This window comes from Sus scrofa, chromosome 6 (genome assembly GCF_054392235.1).
Source record: "Sus scrofa isolate SSC_HxYL_T2T_F1_AM1 chromosome 6, Sscrofa_HxYL_maternal_Yorkshire_Landrace_v2.0, whole genome shotgun sequence".
NCBI lineage: Eukaryota > Metazoa > Chordata > Mammalia > Artiodactyla > Suidae > Sus > Sus scrofa.
The window spans coordinates 108,237,515-108,252,338 of NC_139388.1; the positions used below are offsets into that span (position 1 = coordinate 108,237,515).

The window sequence follows — 14,824 nt, forward strand, 5'->3', positions numbered from 1 at the left end:
CCCCCTGCCCCCCGACCCCGGCCTCCAGCGCACCTCGCCAAAGCATCACATGGCGTTTCTGATGCACACATTTATTACGTGGTTGTAACAAAGGCTGGCCAGCATCTCGCTCGCCCTGGGAAGATAACTCTGGCAGTCGATGTGTTTCTGAACTGAACATGTGTTTCTAATCCAGACAGGACCCCTCGGATTGAGTTCTTCCTAAGAGCCAAGTGTTGCTGCCTGTGTCCTCTGTGTGAGGAACGGTCAGGAACGGTCAGCTGCACGTGCGCCTGCTCTTGTCCCAGAACCTGTCCCAAGGCGTCGGTGCTGATGCCAACATGTGGCCTTGTGCCACCATGCACAGGACGGGCAGGGACACAGCCTTACTGAGGATGACCTGACATCTGGTAGGAAAGGCCACTGCCTCTGCTTTAACCTTATTAAAAGCCAATTTTAACTTTGCTAAAACAAAGCCCTGCCTGAGGAAATTCCCAGTAACCCACGAGGCTGCTAGAACATGGCTCTTCCAGCTGCCAGGGGCCTGGGCTGTCTGGTTCATCCTGCAGCTGCCAGAGAGCCCTGAAGGCAGGCAGCTAAACCACCAAAGTTAAGGCCCCTTAGCTGTGTTCGGCAGTGTGGGGGTGACTTGTCACAGAGAAGGGCTGCGGGAACAGACACGGGCCTTAGACGTTAGTGCCTGTTGGCAGCGCAGCTGTGGGAAAGCCGCAGAAACTCTCGAATCATCGCCTCATCCATCACTCAGGCTAAACCGCCAAAGCTTCCTGACAGGCAGGCCAAACCCGGGGCCAATCAGAGGAAAGGACTGTAAAAGGGATCCTCCTCCTAGATTGTAAAATGCTGCGCCAATGTCCAGGGTGGTTCGTGAGAAGCCGGGGAGAATGAAAACTGATCTGCCTGGCATCCTGAGGGTGTGTCTGCTGACCAAATGCTGCCACCAGGGGACTATTTTATTTTTTGCTTTTGTGTGTGTGTGTGTGTGTGTCTTTTTAGGGCCATTCCTGCAGCATATGGAGGTTCCCAGGCTAGGGGTGGAATCAGAGCTACAGCTGCTGATCTACACCACAGCCACAGCAACGTGGGATCCAAGTTACGTGTGCAACATACACCACAGCTTAGGGCAACACCAGATCCTTAACCCACTGAGCAAGGCCAGGGATCAAACCAGCATCCTCGTGGATCCTAGCAGGGAGCCACGACAGGAACTCCCATGGAAGTATTTTAAAGACGTCAATTGAGACTTCTGACTTTTAGGAGTTCCTGCTCTGGCACAATGGGATCGGAGACACAACTGCAGTGCCATAATGCAGGTTCTATCCCCGGCCCAGCACAGAGACTTAAAGATCCAGTGTTGCTGCAGCTGCAGTGTAGGTCACAACTGTGGCTCAGATTTGACCCCTTGCCTGGGAACTTCATGCCACCAAGCAGCCAAAAAAAAAAAAAAAAAAAAAAGACTTCTGACTTTTTTTTTTTTTTGGTCTTTTTAGGGCCACACCCATGGCATATGGAGGTTCCCAGGCAAGGGGTCCAATCGGAGCTGTAGCCACCGGCCTACGCCAGAGCCACAACACCACCAGATCCGAGCCGCATCTGCGACCTACACCATAGCTCATGGCAACACCAGACCCTCAACCTACTGAGCAAGGCAAGGGATCAAACCTGCAACCTCATGGTTCCTAGTCAGATTCATTAACTGCTGAGCCATGAAGGGAACGCAGACTTCTGATTTTTAAAAAAATCCATCCAGGAGTTCCCCTCGTGGCTCAGTTGTTAATGAATGCAACTAGGAACCATGAGGCTGTGGGTTCGATCCCTGGCCTTGCTCAGTGGGTTGAGGATCCAGCATTGCTGTGGGCTATGGTGTAGGTTGAAGATGCAGCTTGGATCTGGCATTGCTATGGCTGTGGCATAGGCTGGCGACTACAGCTCCAATTGGACCCCTAGCCTGGGAACCTCCACATGCCGCGAGTGCGGCCCTAGAAAAGACAAAAAAAAAAAAAAAAAAAGCCATCCAAATGCTGGACAGCAGGTTAAGTGGAAAGATGGCCACAACACCGGGCTAAGTCAATTTCTGGGAAGGGCCTGGCCATCCCTGACGGGGTGTGAGATGCTCTAGATTCATTGGCAAGTTGCAGGGGACCGTGCTTCCTGTGCTGACCAGGCACAGGGTGGCCTATAGGCAGGGGCTTCCTGAGGGGACGGTGCCCGTTCCTTGCAGGAAAGCCGAAGGAGGAGAGGATGAGGCATGCGAAAGGGTCCCCAGGGCTGGGGGCAATCCACAGGAATCCTGCGCTGTTCCTAGGACAACAGAGGAGGGCAAACGTGTATTCATGGAAACGCACTCTACTGAAATACAGGCTTTGGTTGCACCGAAGAGGAAAACTGCTCGAGCTCCCACCAGGAGCGCCACGTGGTGCCATTACAGAAGGACCCATGTGGACTCTTCTTCGAGAGGACAGAGACCATGGGCAAAGCTGAAAAAAGGGGCCCAGACGTGACGACACCGAAGCCCATGAAATAGGCTCAACAGGTCTACGTTTCTGCGAAGTACAGCTGGGAACACTGACCAACAGCTCTAGCCACGTGTGTTAACATCAGGGGCGGCGCATTTGGAATGGAAAGTGATTCGCGGTCACTGAATCCCAATCTGAGCATCAGCATCACTGGTTTTTTTTTTTTTTTTTTTTTTTTTTTTTTTTTTAGAAATTCACAAGCTGATTCTAAAATGTATGTAGAAAAGCAGCAGATATACCCGCATTTAAGACTTGCTGTAAAGCCACAGTGGTCAGGCCATAAGGAAACACAGCAACAAGGAAGAACCGAGTCCATCAGTGACATGCATGTCAAGGTGGAGCTCTTGTGGGTGCTGCTGGGTGCAAGTTGGGATTTTTGTTGTTGTTGTTTTGTCTTTTGTCTTTTTAGGGCCGCACCCGTGGCATATGGAAGTCCAATCAGAGGTGATCGGAACTGCGGCTGGCGGCCTAGACCACAGCCACAGCAACAGGATCCGAGTTACACCTCAGCTCACGGCAATGCCAGATCCTTAACCCACTGAGGGAGGTCAGGGATCGAACCCCCATCCTCCTGGATACTAGTCAGGTTCCTTAACCACTGAGCCATGTCGGGGGTTTTATTCTCTCTCCTCAGCATCCTCCTTCCCCCGTATCTCCCTTCTTTCTGGGCCCAGTGGCCCTGGTGCTGCCTCTGACAAGGGCTTCCTTCCACTTCTGGGACCAGAGACGGGGGCGGGGGGAGGGGTTGCTTTAATTGCAAAGTCATTACAAATTTCTGGATCTCGCCTCATCCCTGCGGTGCAGGAGTGAGCCCGGAGCTGTTCTCTTTGTAAAGCTTGCAGAGGATTCTGCGCACAGCTGTGAGACAGCCCAGTTCCCAGGACACTGCGCTTCTAAAGTCAAGGTTACGATGGAGAAAAGCAGTTGCTACTTTCACCAACTAAAGAGGATTATGAAAACCAGATGCCCACGGGGCAAAAGGGCAGGTATCGTCCATTGTCGGTGTGGTCTGAGGGTATGTGGTTTATTTAGCTTCTAAGTATTTATAAAACTCTGACTCCATCATGCTGTCTTGACCCTAAACTGGCCCCAAACTCAGCCGATTTCAAGTTGAGGGCCAAATCCGTCATAACCCTGGCCCTGGGCCACTCTTCCCCTGGCCAGGCTTTATAGTTAAATACTTATTTGAAAAGTCTGTGCTTTTTCAACCTTACAGCACAGCCTAGGTTAAGCAACTGGAAACGATGGGATTCTTAAATCTGTAACACCCCTAAAGACAACTGTTATTAACATAATTCCAGTACTTCGGAGAAATTGCCCTAAAACATTGGCAGAAGAAGGAAGTGGGAGATTTGCAGGAGGAAGCAGCACTGTCACGGGAGTATGCATGTGGCGGCAGTGCTGTGGCATCCAGGCAGGCACAGCCCTTCTCGGAACCGTGACACTGGGGAGGAGGGCTTCCCTGACCGCAGACTCTTCTGTTTCCCCACCTCCAGCTGGGAGCCCCAGGTTTCTCAGCACCAGCAACTCCCCTTCTGCCCCAGCTGGAAGAGGAAGAGCAGAAATGCTGGGGGTCTGGGCAGGCTCAGCCTCTGGGTCAGAAGGCATAGGGACTCCCTACCCCACAATATCAGTAGAGGGGAGATGGGTGACTTGGGGACAAGATGTGGCTAAAGGAAAGGGACAGGGTGCTAGTGAGGAGGTGTGAGGGGCCAGCGCTGAAACTGGAGTGAGTGCAACCAGGCACAGAGGGCAAAGCCCACCAGCCCCATCCACAGAAGAGCACAGCCGACTATCCCCTTGCCATTTAGAACCTCAATTATTTGAACATGAATCCTGAAGGAGGGGGGTATGTCTAGGCTTCTTACACTTTCTACCCGACTCTGAATTCAGAAAAGAAGAAAAAGAAAGGGGGGGGGGAAACTCTCTAGCTCTCTAGAACATTCAGCAGAGCAGTCAGGAACCCAATACCGGGGGATCCCAGTCTGCAGTATGGAGAAGCCCACCCTCACTCCTCTGAGGCTGCAGACCTGGGGGCTCATGGGGAGAGAAGGAAAAGACCAGCCAGGGGCAGGATGGACATCCGACCTCAGGGACAGAGGGTCAAAATAACAGGTAGTATTTACTGTGTGACTACCAAGTGCCAGGCGCTGCTTAATACTCTACTACTTAGGAATATTCGTCCTCACACTCTTTTTTTTTCTTTTTTTTCTTTTTGTCTTTTTATGGCCGCACCCACGGCACATGGAGGTTCCCAGGCTAGGGGTCCAATCAAAGCTCCAGCCGCCAGACACTACAGCCACAGCCACAGCAACGTGGGATCCGACCGAGCCATGTCTGCGACCTACACCACAACTCACGGCAACGCCAGATCCTTAACCCACAGAGGGAGGCCAGGGATCAAACCCACATCCTCAGGGAGACAACATCCAGTCCTCAACCCACTGAGCCACAACAGGAACTCCCACACTCATTTTACAAGGTACTACTATTATCACTATGCTCTCCAAATAACAGTTGCGGAAAGTGGGGCATTAAGTAGATCAACAATTTGCCCAGAGTCACAGAGAATGTGTAGAGTAGCTGGGATTGCAAACCTGTGAAATAGTTATCACTTCCCAGCTCAAAATTCTCCAGTAATTTCTCAAGATACTCCCAGTCCAAATCCTCTATCAGGCCTGTAAGACCCCACCTGATCTGACTCCTCCCCCGAGGTCGCTGCCTCGGACCCTCCCCCTTGCTCACAGACTTGATCAAACCAGCCCTCTGCCTTTTCCCACGGGCCACATTCCTGCCTCAGGGCCTTTGAACTTGCCGTTCCCACAGGTCTCTGCAGGGCTCGCTCCCTGGTCTTATTCATTCTCTGCTCAAGTGTCATCTCCACTGAGCAACCCTCCCCAGCCTCTGACCTAAAATACAAAGTCCCCCTGCCTCTATCACCCTCCTCTGTGGGAGCTCTTCCCTCACACCCGTAGCCAGGCCACGTCACATCTTCATCCGCTGGGCAGTGCCTTACCGATCTTCCTACGAAAGTATAAGATCCCTTGGGGACTCCAGCCCTAGCACGTGGCTTACGAAGTATCTGCTGAATGAAGGGGTGGGGTGTAGTGGCCCAGGGGGAAGGATCGTGCCCACGGCCTAAAGGGAGACCATCGTGAAAATACAGGGACTTTTCATCCCTGTGACGAAGCTAGGAATCTCCCCCAAGTCCTAGATCAAAGGCACAGGCTTTTGGTCCAAAAAAGTAAACAAATATTTGTCTATAATCTCAAGCATCTCTTTTAAGCCCCAGGGAAGAACATCTGCACCCACTGTGGGGAGGGGGGATTCAGAGAGACTCAGATCCCTTTGAGCATCAGCTGAAGCCCCTCTGCTCTCCCACTGGCTGCCTCCTGGGTGACGCAGGCCCCTCCGAGGTGCTTGCCAAGAAAAGGATGGGATCCATGGACTGGCGGTGGGCAGAGTAGAAACAGCGGTGTCTGCGTCCCTGGCCCAGCCACCTGGTTTCTGCTGACGACACCCTGCGTCCTCAGTGCTGGACCATAGCTGGCGTGGAAGATAAGGTGATGTCCCGACACACACAAGCTGCATCGCTCTTCAGGAGCGACTTGCTTTGGCCAATGGAACGTGGCAGAAGCGACGCCACACCAGCTCCGGGCCGAGCCCAGAACAGGCCGGGCAGCCTCTGCTTTCGCCACGTGGTAAGCCTGACCACCCTGAGACCACCGTGCTGTGAGGACGGCCATGTGGGGGAACCCGAGGCCCCAGACACCTGCCTAGTCATCCTGAAGTTTCCAGCCCAGCCGGGACCAACTGAGTGAGTGACCCAAGCAGATGCCAAGCCAAGCCCTGCCCGAGTTTCAGGCCCACAGGATAATGGGAAATGATACATCTTTGCTGTTTTAAGCCACCAAGATTTGGGGTAGGCTGTTACACAGCAACAAAGAACAGCGCCATCACACAGCTCCTCACTAGGCACCTCCCGCTTTTCTGAATCCTACCCCTCCCTCAGTCTTAGCTCCAGTAATAACTCCTTCCAGAAGTTTCTCTCATCACTCCACCTCATCCTTGACCCCAGCCTCTGACTTCTCACCCTGCTCAACTTCAAAGGCCCCTGCCTCTGAGAAGCCCTCCCTGACTTGCACAGCAGCCGTGGGTGCTTCTCCACATGCCCAGGGTGCCTGTGCTCACCCCATTCTCATCTTCTCTGCCTGCTGGCTTGTTTCCCCTCAGACTGTCACTGTAATATACACTGTCACCCCCCACACAAGCTCATTGCTCCCCCACAATAGGGGCTCAATAAAATCCAATGAACTAAAAGACTAAACCTGACAGCACTTGCTGGGACTTTACACGCGACCTCACTCATTCCCTCTGCAGACCGCGTGTGTTTGTGCGTCGTGACTGGAAATGCCTCGAGGAGGAGAGTCCTGCGGCTTGCGTCCCTCACAGAGCCCTGCACATGGTAGGTGCTCAATGAATGCACTGCTGACTCCAAACTGGTCGATGTGACCCAGACTCCAGGTTGGCCCATGCGCCTCTGACACTCAACTTCCAAACCTGGACCCAGATGCACTGCAGGGATGGACAGACTCTGCCAGTTCATTTTTGGGTCTTTTTCTTTCTTTTTTTTTTTTATTATTTTCCCACTGTACAGCAAGGGGGTCAGGTCATCTTTTTCTTTTTTTGCTTTTTAGGGCCGCACCCAGGGCCTATGGAAGTTCCCAGGCGAGAGGTCAAATCAGAGCTGCAGCTGCCAGCCTACGCCACAGCCACAGCAACAGGCATCTGAGCCACATCTGTGACCCACGCTGCAGCTCACGGCAACACCAGATCCTTAACCCTCGGAGCGAGGCCAGGGAGTGAACCCACATCCTCAGGGACACTGGTTGGGTTCATAACCTGTGGAGCCACAATGGGAACTCCTTGGCTCTTTTTCAGTCAATGAAATTCTCGAAAGCCCATGCATCCCACAGTCACAACAGGGCATTCATTCCCAAAGGATGCCACCTTCTCTTTAAAGGCATTTGCCTCCACCCCCATCTCCACAGCCCAGAGTGAAAGGGTTAACATGCCTTCCCACACAGCCTGGGAGCTGCAAATCAACTGGAAATATCTGGCTGGATCTGTTGTTACAAAGCACAGTCCAGACGGCACTGTCACCACGCTGGACAATCATGCTATGAATACGCACCCAGTCTTGTGACCTTTACCCAACATTCCAGAGATACAGGGGCTGGGGGCCTGCGAGGGGGAGGGTTATAAATAGTGTGGTTGGCCTGGGTAGTTTCTTATCTACAAGCTCCTATCTCAGTCCAAAGCATTCCCTCCCCAACCACCTGGGAACCTCCTATGTCCTGGGGACCTGGCCAGGCCCTCCCCGGCTAGGGTGGGAGCTCCTTTTCCACCGCCCCCCTCCCTGGGTCGTGTGTTTCAGATGGAATCTGACCCTAAAATCCTCCAAGCTCACACCAGGCCATGAACTCGCATCAGCACATAAGGGCGTTTGTCACCTGGAGCTGAGCAAGGTGGAAAGGGGACAGGAAGGATGACAGAAGGAAAGAAAACAGGGAGAGGACTGGCCAGGAAGTGGGCTCCTTCCGGGCACAGAGCTGGACCCCCTATGTCCTCCTGGACCCAGTAATCTGCCTTCAAGCTCTGGCAGACAGGAAATGTGCCCTAGGAGCTTCCTGGTAGCACAGGAGGTTAAGGATCCAGTGTTGTCACTGCAGTGGCTCCGGTTGCTTGGGCGTGGCCAAAAAGGAAAAACAGCAAACAGAGATGTGCCCTGGACCAAAGGACATGCTTCCCAGGTACAGGCTGCCCAGGGGGCCTCATCCTGCCTCTGCCACTTCTCAGCTGAGCCACCACAGACACACTTTCCCTTGGAAAAGCAGTGAGCCTTTCCCACGAGGTGGCCTTGGGCTCTGAGACATGTCCTGAAGGGACTAGCCCAGCACTGGTCAGAGAAAGCACTCAACAGATGTCAGCTCCCAGATTCTCCCTCCTTACCCCCATGAGAAACGCTTGTCTCAGTATAGAGGCTACTTAATCTGGGCCCCAGAGAAGCTCAAACCTTCAGGGATGATGTGCTGAACCCCCAAGTAACAAAGAAATCAACTTGACTATATCACTCAATACTATCAGTGGGACCATTCATTCGTTTATTTCACTCAGTCATTCAACAAACGTTTGTCAAATGTATAATGTGTAGCGAGCATTGGCCTAAGCGGAATGGATGAGCATCCCTCTTCTGGGCACTATGGGGCTTTAAACAGTCACTGCCTTGAAAGTGCTTTCATCCATGGCCCTCTCTCTGTCTTTGGAAAGAAATAAAACACACTCTACCTGCCATCATCTCGGCCCTAGATTTTAGGGAACAGGAAGTGGCTCAAAGATGATGATAAAGATTCTAATGACACCAGAAAACAAAAAGTGATGCTGATGCTGGTGGAGAGGCGAATGGCTATGCATACAGCAAACTCCCTCAGTAGAAGGCAGGACAATACCTGTTGCCCCAAGCTCTGACACCAAAACTCTGACCCACCTCGAAGCTCAACGACCTGATAGTACAGATCAACCTTCTGCCATCTCCCTGTGGTCGAGGACCAGTCCTCCTTTCATATTTTCCATTTATTGTGCCTGATAATTTGCAAAATGCATAGATCACAGGCTTGAATGCAACACCAGTGTCAAATTATTTTAAGAGTCTAAATACTTGCTCTCAATGTTGGTATTTATCTCCTCGCTATCAGCACCAAATGAGTCACAAACAGGACCCATCTACGAAGCACACAACCCATACAAAACCTAGCATCATACCTGCAGCACACAGATACAAGAAATGGAATTGGAAAGGTCCACTTACTTGATGACGGTTGAAATTTGATCAGATCTTGCAAGTCCGTAGAAATCTGAAAAACATGGCTGTAGAACTGCTGGACTGAATTCTTCAGGCCAGCGATGTCTCTGGAATGTGCCCGGAGCGTCCCGTTCATCTGCCTGACACAACTCCACAGGCCGCCGACGTGCTTATTGAGCCCTTCCTTAATTTTCTGAAGGCTTCCCGAGATGGAGTCCAGCTTGCTGCACGTCTTCTCCATACGAGACACCCTGTCCTCCACCACGGAGACTTCCCGCTGGACCCCGTGCGTCTTCTCCTTACACGTGTCCAGCTCGGCAAGGACCTGGCCCTGAAGCCTCTGCCACCTCTCCTCCAGCTGGCCGCAGCAAGGACCCGGCCAGCCCTGGGGGGAGGGAAGGGGCCCCTCCATCTCGGCCGTCTCACCCCCCTTAGCAGAACCCCCCACTCCAGTGTTCTGACCTTCTCTGCAACCACTCAGCTCCATCTGAAGCTGACTCACCTGGTCTTCCGTGCGGTTGAGTTGAGAATAAAGAAAACTGAAATCCTGTTGAAGTGTCCGGATGCTCCGTTCCGTTTCTAGAAACTTCCTGTGCACTGTGTCATTAAGAGATTTCCGAAGGCTCCTAGTGTCACCCGCTGTGTGGTCTCCCTTTGGCAAAGCATCCTCTACCCCGAGCAGCTCTCCCTGGACGCTCTGCAGGCACACAGCCTCGACCGCCTGCACTCTGTCCTTCAGGTGGCTTAATTCCACCAGGACCTGTTTGTTCCCAGCTCCCGACCTGCCGGGCAGGCCTAGCCCTGGGGGTGCAAGGCCTGCCTCAGTGCTGTTGGCCATTTCTAGGAGTCCGCTCCCCAGCCGCTCCTCCAGAGACTGTATTTTCCTATCAAGAAGTTGCTTCAAGTCATCTACCTCCCCGTTAATGGTCCCCCGAAGGGTTTCCTCAATGTAAAAGCAGTGCTCTTCTGCATTCTTCTCCGTTACGTTGATCCTTGCATCTAGTTCGCTCCATCTGGCCTCAAAGTCCACCTCTGGCTCCGGAACTAGGAGGCGGTCGAACTCGTTGTCCAGTCGCCCGTTCAGCATTCTGGTGGCTTCAGCAACTCTTTCGATTTTCTGGTCTAACATCTTGATCTGCTGCCCAAAGTCCCCATTCTTTGCACTGTCACAGCAATTTGCCCGGGCTGAAGGGTTTTGCACCCGGGCTCGAAGGTCATTTATTTCTTTTCTCAGGCTCGCTTCCTTCTCTCCTATAAGCTCGATCATGCCCAGGTAGCTGCTCCCATAGTCATCGCACTGCTGCTGGAGGCCAGTCAGCTTGTACTCACACGAGTTCTTGAGATCAGCCAGCTTTCTGTCCATTCCCTCCATGAGCTCTTCTCTCAGGGCATCAATCTTACTGTCGACATATGCCTGGTAGAGCTCGTTGGTGGTCATGGTGACCGTAGGGCCCTGGGCTGCCTCCTGGAGCTGTTTGAGCTGCCCTTCATAGCCCTTCACTTTCCCATCCAGCTCTTCCAGCTTGTCACTCTTGGTCTTCAGAGCATCCTTGACTTCAGCCAATTCAGACTTGATGTCCTTCATGCCAGATTCCTTATTGTTGAAGACACCAGGAAGCTGGATCGTTTCTGGGTCTCCACCAACCGCACTGTCAGGCCCCGGCTGCGGATGCCGGGTACTGAGCCATGATGCCAGCCTTTTACTGGCATCATCCTGAATGGCATGTTTGAGGTTTTCATTTGCTCCGGCCATGGAAGACTGGAGATCAAGAACCGTCCTTGTGAGGCGGAGAACCTTCTCCTCAAGCGCCTGGATTTTCTTTTCCTGAAGTTCTTGGGGCCCCTGTTGTGGATCCACTGCCCAACTTGGTTCTGCTGCAGGCGTTGGTGACAATGTCTTCTTGGGCTCTGATACTTGGCTTGGTTCATTGTCTGTTACAAAGAGAGTTGGACATGACTTAACATTTTCTACTCTGACCCAGTTTCCTGCAAGATAATAAACCGGGTACTCACAGGATACACTTAAGCCTCTACTGACCACGCTGCTCTTACCCCAGGTAATGACAGTACTGGTGTGGAAAAGACTATGGGCTTGGAGTTCCCGTCGTGGCGCAGTGGTTGACGAATCTGCCTAGGAACCATGAGGTCGTGGGTTCGATCCCTGCCCTTGCTCAGTGGGTTAAGGATCCGGCGTTGCCGTGAGCTGTGGTGTAGGTTGCAGACTCGGCTCGGATCCCGCGTTGCTGTGGCTCTGGCGTAGGCCGGGGGCTGCAGCTCTGATTGGACCCCTAGCCTGGGAACCTCCATGTGCCATAGGAGCGGCCCAAAGAAATAGCAAAAAAGACAAAAAAGACAAAAAAAAAAAAAAAGACTATGGGCTTTAAAGCAGACAGACCTCCGGTGGCATTCTGGCTCTGCTGTTTACAGTCCTCCCTGAAGCAGGTTCATTCTGTGAACTCTAATCCCCTCATATGAAGCAGAGGTACTAGCTTTCCTTTGCAGGTTGTTAAGAGAATACTGGCATAGCACGTAGCAGATACTCAATGGCCTCTTTCATGCTGAAGGGAAATATTCTTAATTTCCTTTATCATATGAACAACACATTAGTGAACTGTAGCCACACCCCGATGGTTGATGGCATTCTGCAAAACCACAAGAAGCCACATGAGATCCACCCACCAGCTGCTGGGTAGTATGATATCAGCGAGTTATCTTCCAGGCAACTCCTAAAGGTTCTCTCACTCTTATTAGCATCCCTAAAGTGAGTCTAAGAGTCTCCTAGACATTGTTTAGTGCTGTCATGCCAGCTGGGGAAACTAAAAGCAAAAGAGAGAGTCAGCAACAGATTCTGTTGTTGTGTCTCCTAACAACAGAGCCACACGGCCCTATGCAGCAAGATTCACTAAGTCAAAGAATACATTGAATTTTTGATAATCCTACTCTGAGGACAATAGCCTCTCAAGAAAATAATCCAAAAGAAAAAAAATTTTTTTAATAATTTTTATTATTTATTTATTTTTTTGTCTTTTTACAGCCCCACCCACGGCATATGGAGGTTCCCAGGCTAGGGGTCTAATCGGAGCTATAGCTGCCAGTCACAGCAATGCCAGATCCGAGCCACATCTTCAACCTACACCACAGGTCATGGCAATGATGGGTCCTTAACCCGCTGAGCGAGGCCAGGGATCGAACCCGCAACCTCATGGTTCCTAGTCAGATTCATTTACCTGCACCATGACAGGAACTCCAGAAAAAAAAAATTTTTATCAAATAACTGGGATGAGTCATAAAATGAAAAGGGACGTAGATATATATATAGAGAGAGAAACAAAAAGGTTATCAAAACCTGCAAAAGGAGAATAAACAGCAAGGCATGACTTTGAACATAGAGAAATAAGACAGAGAAAGGCAATTACTCTGTTATTACTTATATGTGGAATCTAAAAAATAAAACAAATGTGCATACATAACAAAATAGAAACAAACTCACAGAATAAACTAGTGATTACCCGTGAGGAGAGGGAAGCAGGGACGTACAAGAGAGGAACAGGGGGTTAAGAGGTACAAACTACTATGTATAAACTAAATAAGCATGGAGTTCCCTGGTGGCCTAGTGGTTAAGAATTTGGTGTTGTCACAGCCGTGGCTCAGGCTGCTGCTGTGGCACAGGTTCAGTTGCCGAACTGGGGACTTCTGCATGCCATAAGATCAGCCAAAAAATACATAAATAAATGAGCAACAAAGAAATGTTGTACAGCACAGGAAACACATTATTGTACATTATTATACTAGAGCTTTAACTGAAGTATAATCTATAAAAATATTGAATCACAATGTTGTACATCTATAATTATTACATTGTAAATCAACTATAATTCAGTTTTTAAAAATTTTTTTCTTTCTTTTTAGGGCTGTACCTGCAGCAATGGAAGTTCCCGGGTTAGGGGTGGAATCAGAGCTGAATCTGAGGCCTATGCCACAGCCACACCAGACCCTTAACCCACTGAGTGAGGCCAGGGATCAAACCCACATCCTCATGGATACTAGTTGGGTTCTTAACCCACTTAGCCACAACAGGAACACCTAAAAATTATTTTTAAAGAATTTGAAGTAATTACCACAAAGACGGGAAAGTGGGGGAAAAAGAGAATCACTGTTTTTCTGAATAGTCCTTATAAAGCTATTCAACTCACTAAACTGCATCTATGTTTAAACTTTGTGTATGTGTATGTGTGGCTTTTTAGGGGTTTTTCTGGTTTTGGCCACACCCGCAACATACATGTTTCCGGGCCAGGAGTGACCTGAGCCACAGCAGTGGCAACACTGGATCCCCAAGCCACTGAGCCACCAAGGAACTCTATATACAAGGGAAACTAAACAAAACAGAAATACACCATCTCCTAGGATCCAAAAGACCCCCTCACGTGTCCCCACCCCAGCATGGATCAGGATGTGTTCTCATTACTTGTCTAGTGGTTGCCTTCCATGAGGTTAGGGGCTGGGTCTGCCTTTTCTCTTTTCCTAAGTATACAGCCTACAGATACAGAAGCTCAATAAGTATTTGTGGGATGAATACATGAATTTTTCTTTAACAAACCAGATGTAGAAATACAAAAGAGATGCATGTGCTGATGTAGAAAAGAAAGTAGTGCTCTATGGCAACATGTTAACAGTCGTTATCACTTGGCGATGAGATTACGTGTCCTGAAATGTTTTTCCTATATTGTATAAACATTCTTTAATGATATGCATTGCTTTTATAAGACTAAATTTTTTTTTTTTTGTCTTTTTTAGGGCCACACCTGCAGCATATGGAGAGTTCCAGGCTAGGGGTCTAAACAGAGCTGTTGCTGCCAGCCTACACCAGAGCCACGGCAATGCCAGATCCAAGCCGCGTCTATGACCTACACCAGAGTTTCTGCTGCACCACGATGGGAACTCCAAGACCAAATTATTTTAAAATCTGTTTTACAGACAATATCAGGAAACACAATACCACTAGTTTCAAAACTGAAAACACCTCATAGACAAATACATTAATGTAGAGACAACTTTTTTTTTTTTTTTTTTTGGTTTTTAGGGCTGCACCCACAGCATATGGAGGTTCCCAGGATAGGGGTCCAATAGGAGCTACACCTGCTGGCCTACGCCACAGCAACAGCAATACTGGATCCTTAACCCACTGAGCAAGGCCAGGGATGGAACCCACATCCTCATAGATACTAGTGGGTTCGTTAACCACTGAGCCACAACAGGAACTCCTATTAATTTAGAGACAACTTAAACATCTAACTCATAAAAAAATCTAGGTTGCATTATTCTGAGTTTTAAGAAAGAAAACAGGTAAAGTGATGTAGAAGAAAGTATCAAAACATTTTTATCCATAAAAGTCAGTCTTTTAAAGTTACACTTAAAAACCAAGGTAAAACTGGAGTTCCCATTGTGGCGC

The 14,824-nt window shown here is 50.1% G+C and overlaps 1 protein-coding gene and 1 long non-coding RNA gene across 2 annotated transcripts in view; one reads left to right on the forward strand and one right to left on the reverse strand.

The window, feature by feature from the left end:
- The window catches only part of EMILIN2 (elastin microfibril interfacer 2), a 56,273-nt gene that overhangs the window by 11,844 nt on the left and 29,605 nt on the right, over positions 1 to 14,824 (reverse strand). The window contains exon 4 of the mRNA XM_021096135.2: positions 9,382 to 11,307. Within this exon, the coding sequence (XP_020951794.1) occupies positions 9,382 to 11,307 (1,926 nt within the window). The remainder of the gene's footprint in view (positions 1 to 9,381; positions 11,308 to 14,824) is intronic.
- Positions 4,703 to 10,515, forward strand: LOC146402745 (uncharacterized). Its single transcript, XR_014807693.1, has 2 exons — positions 4,703 to 7,125; positions 7,183 to 10,515. It is a non-coding gene; the product is annotated as an uncharacterized LOC146402745 (long non-coding RNA).